Raw genomic sequence first — 13,700 nt, 5'->3', positions numbered from 1 at the left:
ACTGGGTGGGTACAAAATGCTGAGTACAGTGGTGCCTCGCAAGACGAAATTAATCCGTTCCGCGATTCTCTTCGTCTAGCGGTTTTTTCGTCTTGCGAAGCAAGCCCATTGACGGCTTAGCGGATTAGCGCTATTAGCGGTCTAGCGGCTTTTAGCGATCAGCTGAGAAACGGCTTATCAGCGGATCAGCTGTTAAGCGGCTTAGCGGCTTAGGAAAAGGGCGAAAAAAGCAAAAAAAACCCCGCGGGAACTCGCAAGACATTTTCGTCATGCGAAGCAACCCCATAGGGAAATTCGTTTTGCGAAGCGCCTCCAAAACGGTAAAACCCTTTCGTCTTGCGGGGCACCACTGTAATGCTTGCTTTGTTTCCCCCCTTTCCTTTAAAATAATGCTGGGAAGCAGATGAGGCTGGGAGCATGTGACTTGCCCTAGATTAAGCCAGAATTTGAACCTGGGTATCCAAACCCAACACATTATCCCTTGTGCCATGCTGGCTTATCTTGAGAGAAGAGACATGAGCCACCTGATAGCATATACAGAACTTGTGGGGGGTAGGGGCCAGAATTCGCTTTTTTTAAATAAAAAGAATTAAAATGTGTTCGGGTTTGTGTGCAGATTGTTTTTTAAGTTACCATTTGTTTCCACAGTATAAACTGAATACTTACTATAATTATTTTGAGTTTTTGTCTATTTAGCTTGGCTATTTAGAAATGTTTTGTAATTTCTATACCCTGAAAATCCATTGTTCCTTTTTAAATAATTGTCTATAAAAAGCACTTCAGAGCAAATACATGAATAGAACAACCTTTATTTTTCATTGCATAGATAATCTTATTTAGAGTACTAGATTATTTTGGAAAAACTGTATCATAAAGAGCAGCTTGCCTACTGTTAAAAGAATCCAGCTGTGTTCTGAGACATAGGGCCAAATTTGTGTGTGTGTGTGTGTGTGTGTGTGTGTGTCTATAGGATGGGACACAGGTTTAAGATACCACAGTACTTTATGGTATTCTAAAAACAACTTTCCGTAACTGCCCTTCATTTGAATGGCTGTCAAGGAACAGAGAGTACTTGCTTCGAGCAGAGCAGCTTGCACCAGAGTGCTGCACATTCATAATAAACCATAGGTTATTTCAGACAATGGCTTACTGTTACATTCTAACAGGGCCAGTGGGTTCAATTTATGGCAATAAGACTCTTCTACTTTGTCCCAGTGTGGCTGTAACTATTCTCCAGAACTAAGTTTAACTCTCTTCTTTGATGCAAATTCCCCCAACTGTCTCTTACCCATGGTGTAGCATTACATAGGCACATGACTTACCAAGGTTAGCTTTAAACAGGTTTTGCAAATCCTGATTTCAAAGTGGTTAAAAATCTACCCTTGGTTAGCATTGGCATAGATGTAATATTGTACTACAGCCAGTTCAGACAATGGAGAGTATAGGCATGCATGAGCCATGGGCCTACTTCCAATGACTCAACCATGGCTTAAGAGATATGCAGCCTTAAATCCATACCAAATCTTTAAGTTGCGTTAGTATGTTTCTTAAAAGCTGTTTCTTTTTGAGGATTTTTATTTTTTTAAATGATATATTTCCATTAATTGCCTCCTCCTTCCTTTTGAAAACTGCAGGTGAATGGAGTGAGGCCCTTTACCCATTGCTGACAACACTCACAGACTGCGTAGCCATGATGAGTGACAAGGCAAAGAAAGCGATGGTCTTTCTCTTGATGCAAGATAGTGCCCCAACAATAGCTCTTTGTTTGAGCCTTCAGTACCGACGGGATGTTGTCTTTTGCCAAACTGTAAGCAAGAAAGTAGAATTCATACATTAGACTTTGGATACCTTTTTTAAAAAATGGAAGAGTAACTTTGAAAGCAGTAAGAATCACTACACATTTCTGAACAACAACCCCCCCGCCCAACTTCAGCAGCTTTGGCTGCAATCTTTCCTGGGCCTAGATCCTTTTAAACTAGAGAATGTTTTAATACAGGGGGGCAGGTAGCAGGATCTGACCTTCATTAGGACATTTAATCCCATTATACTTCTACAAGGGACACGGGTGGTCTAAACTACAGAGCCTAGGGCTTGCTTGATCAGAAGGTCGGCAATTCGAATCCCCGTGACGGGGTGAGCGCCTCTTGCTCAGCCCTTGCTCCTGCCAACCTAGCAGTTCGAAAGCACGTCAGAGTGCAAGCAGATAAATAGGTACCGCTCCGGCGGGAAGGTAAACAGTGTTTCTGTGAGCTGCTCTGGTTCGCCAGAAGCCGCTTAGTCATGCTGGCCACATGATCCAGAAGCTGTACGCCGGCTTCCTCAACCAATAAAGCGAGATGAGCGCCGCAACCCCAGAGTCGTCCGTGACTGGACCTAACGGTCAGGGGTCCCTTTATACTTTTACAAAAGCCAAACACGATATGCAGCAATTGCTATCTGGATTGGTCATTAGTGGGGGTGGGAGAGCATGGCAGGGAAACTGGTGCATTGTTTTGCATGTTCGTGCACACCATATATTTTTTTAAAAACCCCCTCAAGTTTTCTTCACAAAGTTAAAATAGGAACAGTGCTTCACCTGGGATGCATAGTAAAAAAAGGGGGGTGCATTTAGGGCAGATGTGGCAGTGCTGGTACATCCAGCATTAGTTCTCCCTGTCTCCAATATGGTATATAGCATTATTACATAACTCTATTAGTACTCTGCTTAAAAGGTAGAAACACATCTATTTATTTCAGCATCCTATGGGCATTTTGACCTGGGCAGGGGGAGAAATTTCTTGCCAAGCAGAGCTTCTGTTTCTAAATAAATATAGGACTCTTGAGGTGTCTATATTCCATCCTCAAAAGTTTTTTTTTAACCATCTTATTTAAAGCACATTAAAAGGAGCCAATGAAGTTAGGTATACAGATCCTTCTTTAAAATTAGGGAGTGGGTCACTGGTGTCCTACCTCTGGCATGAGGGTTTTGGAAGGTCTCTTCATAAGTCTTCGGTTACTTCATTTCTCTATTCTCTTACACAGCTCACAGCCCTTATCTGTGGCTTCATTATCAAGCTGAGGAACTGCCTGCATGATAATGGATTTCTGAGGCAGCTCTACACCATTGGTCTGCTGGCACAGTTTGAAAGCCTTCTGAGCACTTATGGTAAAAACTGGCTGGGGCAAGCATGTCATATCCTTTTGCGACTTTCTGAACTTCATTCACTGCAGAGTGTTGGCAAGGTGCATGCAGAGGGTTAGAAATGTCTTGTTGATCTGCAACAAAAAGAAGTTTAGAACAAAACTATGTTGTAATGTGGTATTTGGTACATACAATATTGTGTAACTGAAAATAGATGTGTGATGACCTTGGTTGAAATACAGAATACCCAAGCAACCAGCTCTTGGTTTTTATGAAGCAACTATATATAGTAGGTATCGATTATACCACATCAGAAATCAGTTTTGAAATGGTGGAAATTTTCAAAAAGGTTGCCTACTCTTCAAGTTTAAAAAGAAACACTGCTGGGCATGCTTATGATTGTGTCCTTCCTTAAAAGTACAACTAAGTTTTACTTGTTACCATCCTTCCTCTGCCCGCCCCCTTAAAAGGAGTTTAGACACAGACAAGGACATATTGAAAATAACAATTTGTAATACTTTGAACACAGAACTAAAGCAAAACACACACACACACACACACATTTGGGGGGTGTTCTTGAGCAAATTGTCCAAACTATATATATTTTTTGCAAAAATTCAAATGAGTATTCTCCCGAATTGCTTTTCTCTACAATTCCCAAGTTATAAAGGCTGTTGTTTATAGAGTTGTTAAATTTTATTTATTTAAAGTATTTTTTATACCCCCTTTCATAAAAATATCAGGGGATTCATAACAAAAAAATCACTAAAAATACAGTGAAATAATAAATTCATTGGCATCTACAAGTCCAGGTAAAACACGTTAAACAGCTATTGCAATAGTATTGCAAAAGCTTCAGAGAACTATTGAACTTATATTAGATGCCTAAATGAGATTACTGTTGCATCAGATGGGAAGTCATTGCACAAATGGGCCCCGTGACTGGTAAAAAATAAGGTACAAAGTATCAAGTTCAATTGAAACCAATTAAGATTACTAGAATGAATAAAGGTGGCTAGCATCAGAATGCTAAGATCTCATTTGTTAAAAGACACTTTCAAAATAAAATTTCAAACTCAAAATTTATTTCACAAAATTGTAAAGCTTAAATTTCCCTGTTTTTTGTGTTTCTGCCAAAATTTCATGCTTAAAAACTATGTCTGCAAAATTATTATTTTGATGAGCCACAATTTTGTGAGCTGAACATTTAAGTATATGGGCACATCTGTAAATGCATTGATTGCTTATGTTTTCTGTCTTCAGTGAAACACATCCGGCAAATTTTCAACCTGTAATTAAAGTGTATTAATTTTTGCAACCCAGCTGAGGTTGAGAGGATTCAGGAGTGTAACAAGAGTCATTTTACGTGGGGTTGTGTAAAATCAGGAAATCACATATGTTACACAACACATTTTCTTTTAATACTAGGGTGTCTGAATTCAAGTCAGTTGGCAATAGCTTTTTTATATATATTTAAAGTATGACTACTTATAATCCCATTCATCTTTTCTTTGTTTAGGTGAAGAGCTGGCAATGCTAGAGGATATGAGTGTTGGGATAATGGACTTGAGGAATGTAACGTTTAAAGTAACTCAGGCCACTTCAAATGCATCTGCTGACATGCTACCAGTCATTACAGGAAATCGGTAAAGAAAAAGGGCAGGGGAATGGGGAAAGAGAAGTGAAAGCAAGTTTTGCTTCAGTTAGGACACTTGAATGGCACAGAGAAAAGTAAAGACCTGGGCAAATGCATAGTGATCCAATATAGAAATACTTTGAGCTGGTTTTATGGAATGGCCCTAAACCTTTAACCTTGACCTTCTTAACTAAATTAGGCTATATTTCCATTATTTAAAAAAAAAAAATCTCAGAGATGATCTTTGGTGTGGTGTTTAACCCATATATTTGTTAACAAGATATACAAAGTGTGACACAAAACTGACCTGCTTAGTATTTATTTTGAGGAGAAAAGTCAAGTTTTTCAACATGGGCACCGAACGTTCATATTGATAAGAATATGAAGTGGCCATTTCCTACTCCAGAATGCAATTATTTTGTTCTTTCCTTTGTGATTGGTCTCTTTTCACTCAAAATACTGCAGATGTGGTCTAAAAAAAAGTCCTTTCTGTTGTTGCCTTAAGCCTTGGAGAGCTGCCACCAATCAGCATAGACAATACTGAGCAATGGCCTGATGTGGTATAAGACAACTTCCTATGTTCCAACCAATCTTTCTTTAGGGGAGTCCACGGGGGAGTACAGAAATCACAGCATCCACAGAATAAGTTGAAGCTTTTCTTCTTTGAGCTAAATCCACTTATTCTAGAAACAGGACTGAGGGAAGATGGGTTTCACTGATGGTATAACAGAGAACATTATGAGGAGACCAGCTGAGCCCATTCGAGTTTACTCCTCACCTACATGTTAAGAATTACCAATCATAAATTCATTTGTCACACAGAGTTGTACCAAGTCTTTAATTTTCTGTGAGGCACCCTGAAAACCCATTTACTTTCCCTGAGGTGTATTAATTATTGAGTGTTGAAAGAAATACAGTATCAGCCTTTACAAAAAGCTGTTTGGCAGGGCAAGAAAAGACAAATTGAACATACAGTAGATACAGAACTGCCCTGAGACCGCCGGGTATAGGGAAATATAATAATAATAATAATAATAATAATAATAATAATAATAATAATAATTAATAATGATTTCTGAGAGACTTGCAAGTTCCTGTGCAGACCACATTCCTCAGCCTCAAAAGGATGTTCTTTTTAAATGCTTTATGATTTGCATTGCTTGTTTAACTTCATTTTTTCTTGCCCTGATTTAGGGATGGGTTCAATGTGAGAATTCCGCTGCCAAGCACCTTGTTTGATGCACTGCCCCGTGAAATTCAGAGTGGCATGTTATTGAGAGTTCAGCCCGTTCTCTTCAATGTGGGGATAAATGAACAACAAACCTTAGCAGAGAAGTATATATATTCTATTTTTAAAACGTATCACACTTAGCCAAAGTGAGATTAAATCAACAGTCCTCCTGGGACTATATTAAGTTAATTTACTAGTAAAATCCAGTTCCCTACAGCTTGGTTATCCAAATAATGGCTCAGGAATAGGTTGGGCGACACAGAGTTTAAAACATTGGCTTATTTCAGTTGCTCAGGTGGTTGTTCACTTTCACAGTAACAACAACAACAATTTTATTATTTATGCCCCGCTCATCTGGCTGGGTTTCCCCAGCCACCCTGGGCAGCTTCCAGCACATATATAAAAACACAATACATGTTGTATTATGTTTTTATATATCATCTGCTGTATAATGTGTAAGGTCTGTTACTACGTTTTGACTTAATCAGAGTCCTGTTCTCATGGGTTACTTTGCTGCAATAGCATCCAATGCTTGTCATATTTACAGTTACAGATAGGTAGCCGTGTTGGTCTGCCATAGTCAAAACAAAACAAATTCCTTCCAGTAGCACCTTAAAGACCAACTAAGTCAGTTCTTGGTATGAGCTTTCGTGTGCATGCACACAGTGTATCTGAAGAAGTGTGCATGCACACGAAAGCTCATACCAAGAACTGACTTAGTTGGTCTTTAAGGTGCTACTGGAAGGAATTTGTTTTGTTTTGTCATATTTAAATTGCCTTAACTATTGTGCCAATGCGGTTGCTTTGATGGCCCTTAGAATGTAAGTTTTTGGGATGGTTTAGTGTGATGTAAATGAGCCATAACAAGTCTCAAGTTTGCATGGTCCTCCCATCTTCACTTCTCCAGCGCAGCTGAAAGGAGTTTGAAAGCTTCCCTTAAGCACAGCATGCCATATCGCCAGAACTGGCACACTGTGGTTATTGTTAACTATGGTTTGCTTGAGACAAGCCTTGGTCTTTGGCTCTGTCCAGGGGTGCCCAAACTTTTTTCAAAGAGGGCCAGATTTGATGATCTGAACATGCGTGAGGGCCAAATTAGGCTGAATTAGGCCCCCAAAATGGACTCTGAACATGCCTGGTTTATGCGAAAGTAGCTGTAAGTTGTTAAGTTGATCATCTGCTTCCTTGATAATTTAGTCCTATCACCCCTCTTCATTAGTACCTAAATTTGAGTGATCATTTGTAGTTTACACACTGTCTGTCAAATGTTTAAGGTGAGTCTTACAATAACATTTTCAGCATTAAATCTTGAAGCTGTTCTCCTAGCTTTCTTTGTTTGGAAAGGATGTGTGTGAATGAGAGAGAAAAACCTTATTTGTGCTAAGGTGGCTTCTTTGATTTTTAAAGGTTTGGAGACACCTCTTTACAAGAAGTGATTAACATGGAAAGCTTAGTGCGGTTGAATTCCTACTTCGAGCAGTTCAAAGAAGTTTTGCCTGAAGACTGTAAGTGTGCCTAAGAAATATTCATATCTAATATGCTTAAATTTAAGTTAAACAACGGCCACAGTCACTCACTGTAGTAATCCATAAACCAATCATAGATAAAATGAAGGGTTGGGGCAGGAGATGATTTTAAGAGCAAAAGGAACGTGGTGACAAGGAGTGCAAACTCTCACACAACTGCCACCCGCTGCTTTCCTCTCAACAGCCTCTCCCCGGTGACTCACTGATCTATGGGGAATGTAAAATCAGCCCTCCCCGCTCCAATGAGAGCAGTTGTCCTTTTTAGATTCTCAAAAGTATCTGACAAAGTGACACAGTTTGGAGGAAATTACATTGGAGATAAATTTGGCCATTAGATCATGACTTTCCTATAAAGATGCAAAGGCTAAATAAATAAATAAGTAAGTAAGTAAGTAAATAAAAGGACATTTTTATATAGATATACTTTTGAAGAGAGACAGTTAGGCCTTTTATCTTTAACACTTTTTGTCATCTTCATTTTTAGCCTGGCAGTAGTATAGTGGTACCTCGTGTTACGGACGGGATCCGTTCCGGAAGCCCGTTCATAACGTGAAATGCCCACAACTCGAAGTACTGTGTCTGCACAAGTGCATGGAGCAATTTAGTGCTTTTGCGCATGCGGCAAAACCCGGAAGTAACCCGTTCCGGTACTTCCGGTTTGCAGCAGGACGTAACGCAAAGATGCAACATGAAGCGGACGCAATGCAATCTGCACAGATAATATTATGCCTAGTATAACAGAACCAATTTGCTCAACAGAATGATCTCTATATAATAAAGTAGAAGTACTGGAGTATAAAATTAGGATGATGAAAACTGAGTTATAAGATTCTGTTTAAAATGTGAGTATGCAGAAGCAATTTGGCAGTCATCGTCTGATAAACCCGTAAGAGAATTTAGTATTTTTCTGTCCCTGAACTTAAATTATATCATGGAGAGCAATCACATATTGGTGGTGCCTCGCAAGACAAAAAGAATCTGTTCCGCGAGTCTCTTCGTCTTGCGGTTTCTTCGTCTTGCGAAGCAACCCTATTAGCGGCTTAGCGCTATTAGCGGCTTAGCGGCTATTAGCGGCTTAGAAAAAGGGGGGGAGCGAAAAAAATCGCAAGACTCGCAAGACGTTTTCGTCTTGCGAAGCAAGCCCATAGGGAAATTCGTCTTGCGAAGCGCCTCGAAAAACGGAAAACCCTTTCGTCTAGCGGGTTTTTCATCTTGCGAGGCATTCGTCTTGCGGGGCACCACTGTAATTAATAAGATTCAATTGGACATTCAAATTTGAAAAGAAAGGGGGGGAACCAAAATTAAATGGGGGAATATTATATAATAGTCAAGATATGTGTGTGGCAAGCACAGTAAAGGAGGATTGAGCCATCAGTACCAGGCTCAAGTACTCAGGTATCATGATTCACAATGAGCAAGATGGTGGCTTGTGACATTGTGGGGGGGCAACACCTATTTCCCTACAAAAAAAAACCCAATACAGAGGTTTTGTGCAAAATAGCTATTTAGCTGTACTGAAATTCTGATAGAGATCTTGTGGAAAACATCCATATTATTATTATTTTTAAAGAAGTCATGATGTACGTAGGTGTCTCCTAGGTGATCAGCTACACATATTGAGATGCTAGCTCTACCCACCTAGGTTGTTGAAATTCCTACATGCCTTCAGCATGTAGTAATCAGTGGAAACAGGCCTCCTGCCAGAACTGCCAGAAACAAAATAGGTCCAGCTGAGGAGCAAATGGGAGTAGGGGTGTGGCAACAGGGAGTACCCACTGATGCACGTTACAAATCATCCACCCAAAGAAAGTACTAACAAACTTTCACATGACCAGTGATAGTGAATGCGTAATTGACATTTTTATTTAAGGGTTCTTCCACAGTAAGAGGAAATTATGATTAACTGTATAAAAATATGACACTGGCATTTTGATTACGATTATGTAATATGGGGTGTGTGAAGAACTCGTGTGCACAAGTGGTATTGGTTCCACCATAAAGGTCCACCTGGGAGCACCTTAATAAAGAATAATATAGCTATGTATTGCAATGAAAGAGCAGATAAGAGTGAAATGAGATGGTTTTTCAATATATTCAAGTGAGGTCATATCCCAAGAGCCAATTAAGAGAAGAAGCTGAGACAACTGAGGTTGAATTGTTATTAGCAGGACCAAGTACAGGTATGTTTTCTAGATTCTACCATTGAGTTAGTTATAGCAAAGGAATATAGTTGCTGTTTAAAATAGAACCAAAGGGGTGTGGATCTGTTTTTTGGCCCAAAGGCCCCATTCCCTCTTGGCTACTCCTCCAAAAGAGGCTGCTGGATCTGGCCAGTGGCCCAGCTAGTCCAGCATCTTGTTCTCATGGTGGCCAACCAGATGCCTGTGGAAAACCCACAAGGAGGACCTGAGCACAAGAGCACTCTCCCCTCCTGTCAATTCTGGCAATTGGTATTCAACAGTATACTGCCTCTGACTGCAGAGCATAACCATCATAGCTACTAGCCACTGATAGTCTTATATCCTCCATGAATTTGTCTAATCCTTTTAAAAGGCATCCATATGGTCTTCATAAGTTTCAAGGAACCTGATTAGTAGACCATTCCAAAGGGAGAAGGGCAGATGGACTGGGAAGTATAAATTCCAGGAGGAGAAACTGCCAGAGCCAAAGCCTTACTGGGCTTGTGCCAGCAGCACAGAAGATGGTAGAGTGGCTCTTTCTGGTGTTTTTCTTCCTTGTCAGCTTGGTGTCTTTCCCCCCACCCCTTCCCATTGATCCATAATGGAGAGACTTGCAAGGGCAGATGCCTGTGATCCTCCCACTTTACTGAAGGAGAGACAGATCTGCTCTATCCTGAAACTCTTCCAGGGTCTATAGGATTGCTTTCTAAGGAAATGGTGATCAGTTATCATATGAAGCTTAGTCTTTCAATATAAATTTGCATGCGGGTTAAACAATACTTCTGAACCAAGCAGCATACTTACAACATGCATTGTGGTAGGCAACTTATAAAAGGTGCTTGCTGTTTGCAGTTTTCCTAAGTACTTGCATTAAAAATCTGTTTTTGAAAAAAAATCTGCTGACTGATTAATTAGGGGTGCTTTTTAGTTAATTCAACAGATTTTTGTTCAGACACAAATTTAGCTCAGGGTGCTCATTTCTACAAAATTTCTAAAGTACTGCATGAAAATAGGAGAAAGGGATCAAATGTATAGTTCAGCCTGAATAAATCTGCATGTGCTGATAAACCTTTCTCTCATGTCTGACCACAGAGAATGGGGAATGCTTACACTTTCTTTATTTCATTTAAGGTCTACCTCGATCTCGTAGTCAAACGTGCCTGCCTGAACTGTTACGGTTTCTTGGACAGAATGTACATGCAAGGAAAAATAAGAATGTTGATATTCTTTGGCAAGCTGCTGAGGTATTTATTATTCTTATTCTACAAACATTTTATGGATATGTGATGTTTGTGCAGGTCACCATGTTTACCTTTTAACTGCCCTGCTGTAATGACACCACTGCCTCTGCCCACCCCTTATGAGCTACTGCTGGCTTGCTGTGCAGCATGGAGTAAGGTTGGTGGCTTGTCCAGGAAGATGGGTCAGGTCTCCAAGGATGTTGAAGGGGGAAGGGAGTTACATGTTGCTCATTTGGAGGATGGGATGGTTTGTAGCCTTACTAAGTCCATTGTCCTTGCAAAGGCTGATCGCTTTCCTTCCCAGGGTGCATGGCCATGAAAACCCATGCCTACTGGCAGAATCTCCTGTGTACCACCATGTTTGCTATGTGATACTTATTTGTCAGTGTGCCATTGCAGTAGGATAAGAGGACAGAAACATCCAGGCAAAATGAGCAGAGGTGGACAACCTCCAAAATTCATTTACAGCACTGAGATACTAGTAAATGCCACTTTGTTTTCTCTTCACCTGCTGGTATGTGGCTGAAATGGGGTATCTGTGATTCTTTCGAAGTTGCTGGACTAGTGTTTCTTCATTATTATTATTAAAATTTGTCTCAGGGCAGCTGACAGGATAAAATCACAACATAAAAACATGAACTACACTATCAAAATAAAAATAATTTAATAATTCCACCAACACATTTTACAAGGGCATTGAATGTCAATCAGCCAAAGGCCTGATTGAAGAGGAACACTTTTGCCTGGCACCTAAAGGTGTATAGTGAATTGGTCATCCTTGACCAATGCTCATGGTGGCTGAGGCTAATGGGAGTTTTAGCCCAATAATAACTGGAGGGCCACATGGTCCCCTTCACTGTCTAAAGGCAACCTTTCCCAGCCTTGGGTCCCCTTATTGCTCCCAAATGTGGGGATATTACATTACACTGAAGCATTACAATGAAGCTAATAGATAGTGTCCTTTTCTAGATTTGCCGCAGACTCAATGGTGTTCGGTTTACAAGCTGTAAAAGTGCCAAGGATAGGACTGCCATGTCAGTGACTCTAGAGCAGTGTCTAATATTGCAGCATGAACATGGAATGGCTCCACAGGTCTTCACACAAGCCCTGGAATGCATGAGAAGGTAAGGACCGTCTGCTCGCTGGCCTCTTGTTCCTAACCCTGGAGCCATGTAAACTGCAGATGGGTGGTTTTCAACCATCTTTGATGGGGATAGTTATATAACAAATATAACTATCAAGAAAGATAAATTGCACAGCCTACAGTTTTCTGAAGTACTTTTGACCTCATTCAGTATTTTTTGATATAAAGAGAGCTGTCATATTTGTATGTGTATATTTTTAAAAATCTGCTAAAAGAGGAAAATACTTTGTATAGTTTTCAGCAGTTTATTGAATAATTGAGATGTAAAGAAAAGTATTGCACAGCATGCAGTCTTTTCTGCTCTACCAATTTGAAAGCTTTGTAATTGTAGGATTGCCTCAGTTGTCGTCTTGCCATTTTTGCTTAGAGGTGATCTGTATGGTTTACCTGTTCTGTGAAGGATACACATCTGCAGGTTGCATTGTTTTGCTATGCTTATTCCTCAAGCAATACAGTTTGCTTCTTCAGCAAATTGTCATTTTGAATGTTTCATGATGCAGCAATCAGAACCCATCACAACCTGTCAATGTTCTGTGGTCATATCTCCTGTTTTCTGAAGCTGCAGACATATTTGGAAATTCTATTGTTTTTAAAATGTAAGGAATCTGTTTACTGTTCAATACATTGTTTCAAGCACTACTCGAAAGCTCCAATTTTACATACCAAAAAAGAAAGGATAAGAAATCCAGTTTTAGTCTTTATTGGTGTTTTCAGCACTATCGTAGAGTCCTGTTCTCAACATTCACTTTCGCTGAATGTACTGTACTGTGTGTCTTCTCACCAAATTCTCAGAAGTGTTCAATTCTCTTATCCTTTCTGTATGTTTTTGCTATTTGATCCTTTCTAAATCTTCAATGGTCTACTTTTTATGTTACCTTTTTACTTCAGCAATATTGCTTTCTGAATTTGCCATGGAGTCTTTTATGTAAAGCATATGATTCCATAAAGGGGAATCACCTTAAACCTGGGCTATGATTAAACCAGCATCCTGGTTATGAAAACATTAACATATATAAGAGAGAAAGAGCTAGAAATATATATGCTCAAATGTATTCTCTGCCTCATTCATAATATTTAATTGGTGTCCTTCTGATAATACTAACTACATTTTTAATAGATTTGGACATTTTTAATAAAGGTGGGTACAATATAGTCATTGTTCATCATTTTAAAGTCTCATTGAATGCACCTGTTTACCCACTTCTGGTTTGGGAGAGAAAAGCCATGCCATTTATATTAAGTGCATTTAACATTTAGGAAAACAACAACATTAGGGTTGGACCCAGAGAAATGCTGGGAGAAGGGTGCAAATTAGAAGGTTATCACCCCACTCCCATCCTTCCTTCAAGAGCCCCATGAAGAGCTTCACATAAGGGTTGATATGCTGTGGTGCAGGGGACTGAGGTGGAAGGAGGAATCCTCAGAAATTGGACAGAGGTAGTCAGGGGCATAGCATGAGGGGGCTTTCCAGGGTGATTGTCCAGGGTGCATCGGGGTGGGGTGCTGCTTATGCCACCTTCCCTGAACCAGCCTTGCGCTGGTGTTGTTCACTGAGTAGGAGGCCAATTTGCCTGGCTCATTATGGTGGATTTTTGTTTGTTTGATGACTTTTTAAAAATCA

At 39.9% G+C, this 13,700-nt stretch overlaps 1 protein-coding gene and 1 long non-coding RNA gene across 22 annotated transcripts in view; one reads left to right on the top strand and one right to left on the bottom strand.

Annotated features, from left to right (window-relative positions):
- The window catches only part of INPP4A (inositol polyphosphate-4-phosphatase type I A), a 96,671-nt gene that overhangs the window by 74,253 nt on the left and 8,718 nt on the right, over positions 1-13,700 (top strand). For 11 of the 18 annotated variants that reach the window (XM_081857872.1, XM_081857871.1, XM_081857884.1 and 8 more), the window contains 7 exons: positions 1,635-1,807; positions 3,022-3,145; positions 4,641-4,767; positions 5,952-6,092; positions 7,396-7,493; positions 10,826-10,938; positions 11,905-12,059. In XM_081857872.1, the coding sequence (XP_081713998.1) occupies positions 1,635-1,807; positions 3,022-3,145; positions 4,641-4,767; positions 5,952-6,092; positions 7,396-7,493; positions 10,826-10,938; positions 11,905-12,059 (931 nt within the window). Of the gene's footprint in view, positions 1-1,634; positions 1,808-3,021; positions 3,146-4,640; positions 4,768-5,951; positions 6,093-7,395; positions 7,494-9,613; positions 9,695-10,825; positions 10,939-11,904; positions 12,060-13,700 lie in introns of all 18 variants that reach the window. The other 7 variants (XM_081857879.1, XM_081857882.1, XM_081857880.1 and 4 more) reach the window with 1 other exon arrangement.
- The window catches only part of LOC309339706, a 33,719-nt gene continuing 20,808 nt past the window's right edge, over positions 790-13,700 (bottom strand). For 3 of the 4 annotated variants that reach the window (XR_014155535.1, XR_014155537.1, XR_014155538.1), the window contains one exon: positions 790-1,805. This is a non-coding gene — a long non-coding RNA (uncharacterized lncRNA). Of the gene's footprint in view, positions 1,806-3,186; positions 3,256-13,700 lie in introns of those variants that run through there. The other variant, XR_014155536.1, reaches the window with a different exon arrangement.

Source organism: Podarcis erhardii (genome assembly GCF_964252035.2).
Source record: "Podarcis erhardii genome assembly, chromosome: 4".
NCBI lineage: Eukaryota > Metazoa > Chordata > Lepidosauria > Squamata > Lacertidae > Podarcis > Podarcis erhardii.
The sequence above is the reverse complement of the archived record's forward strand: the minus strand, read 5'-3'. Positions and strand labels throughout refer to the sequence as shown.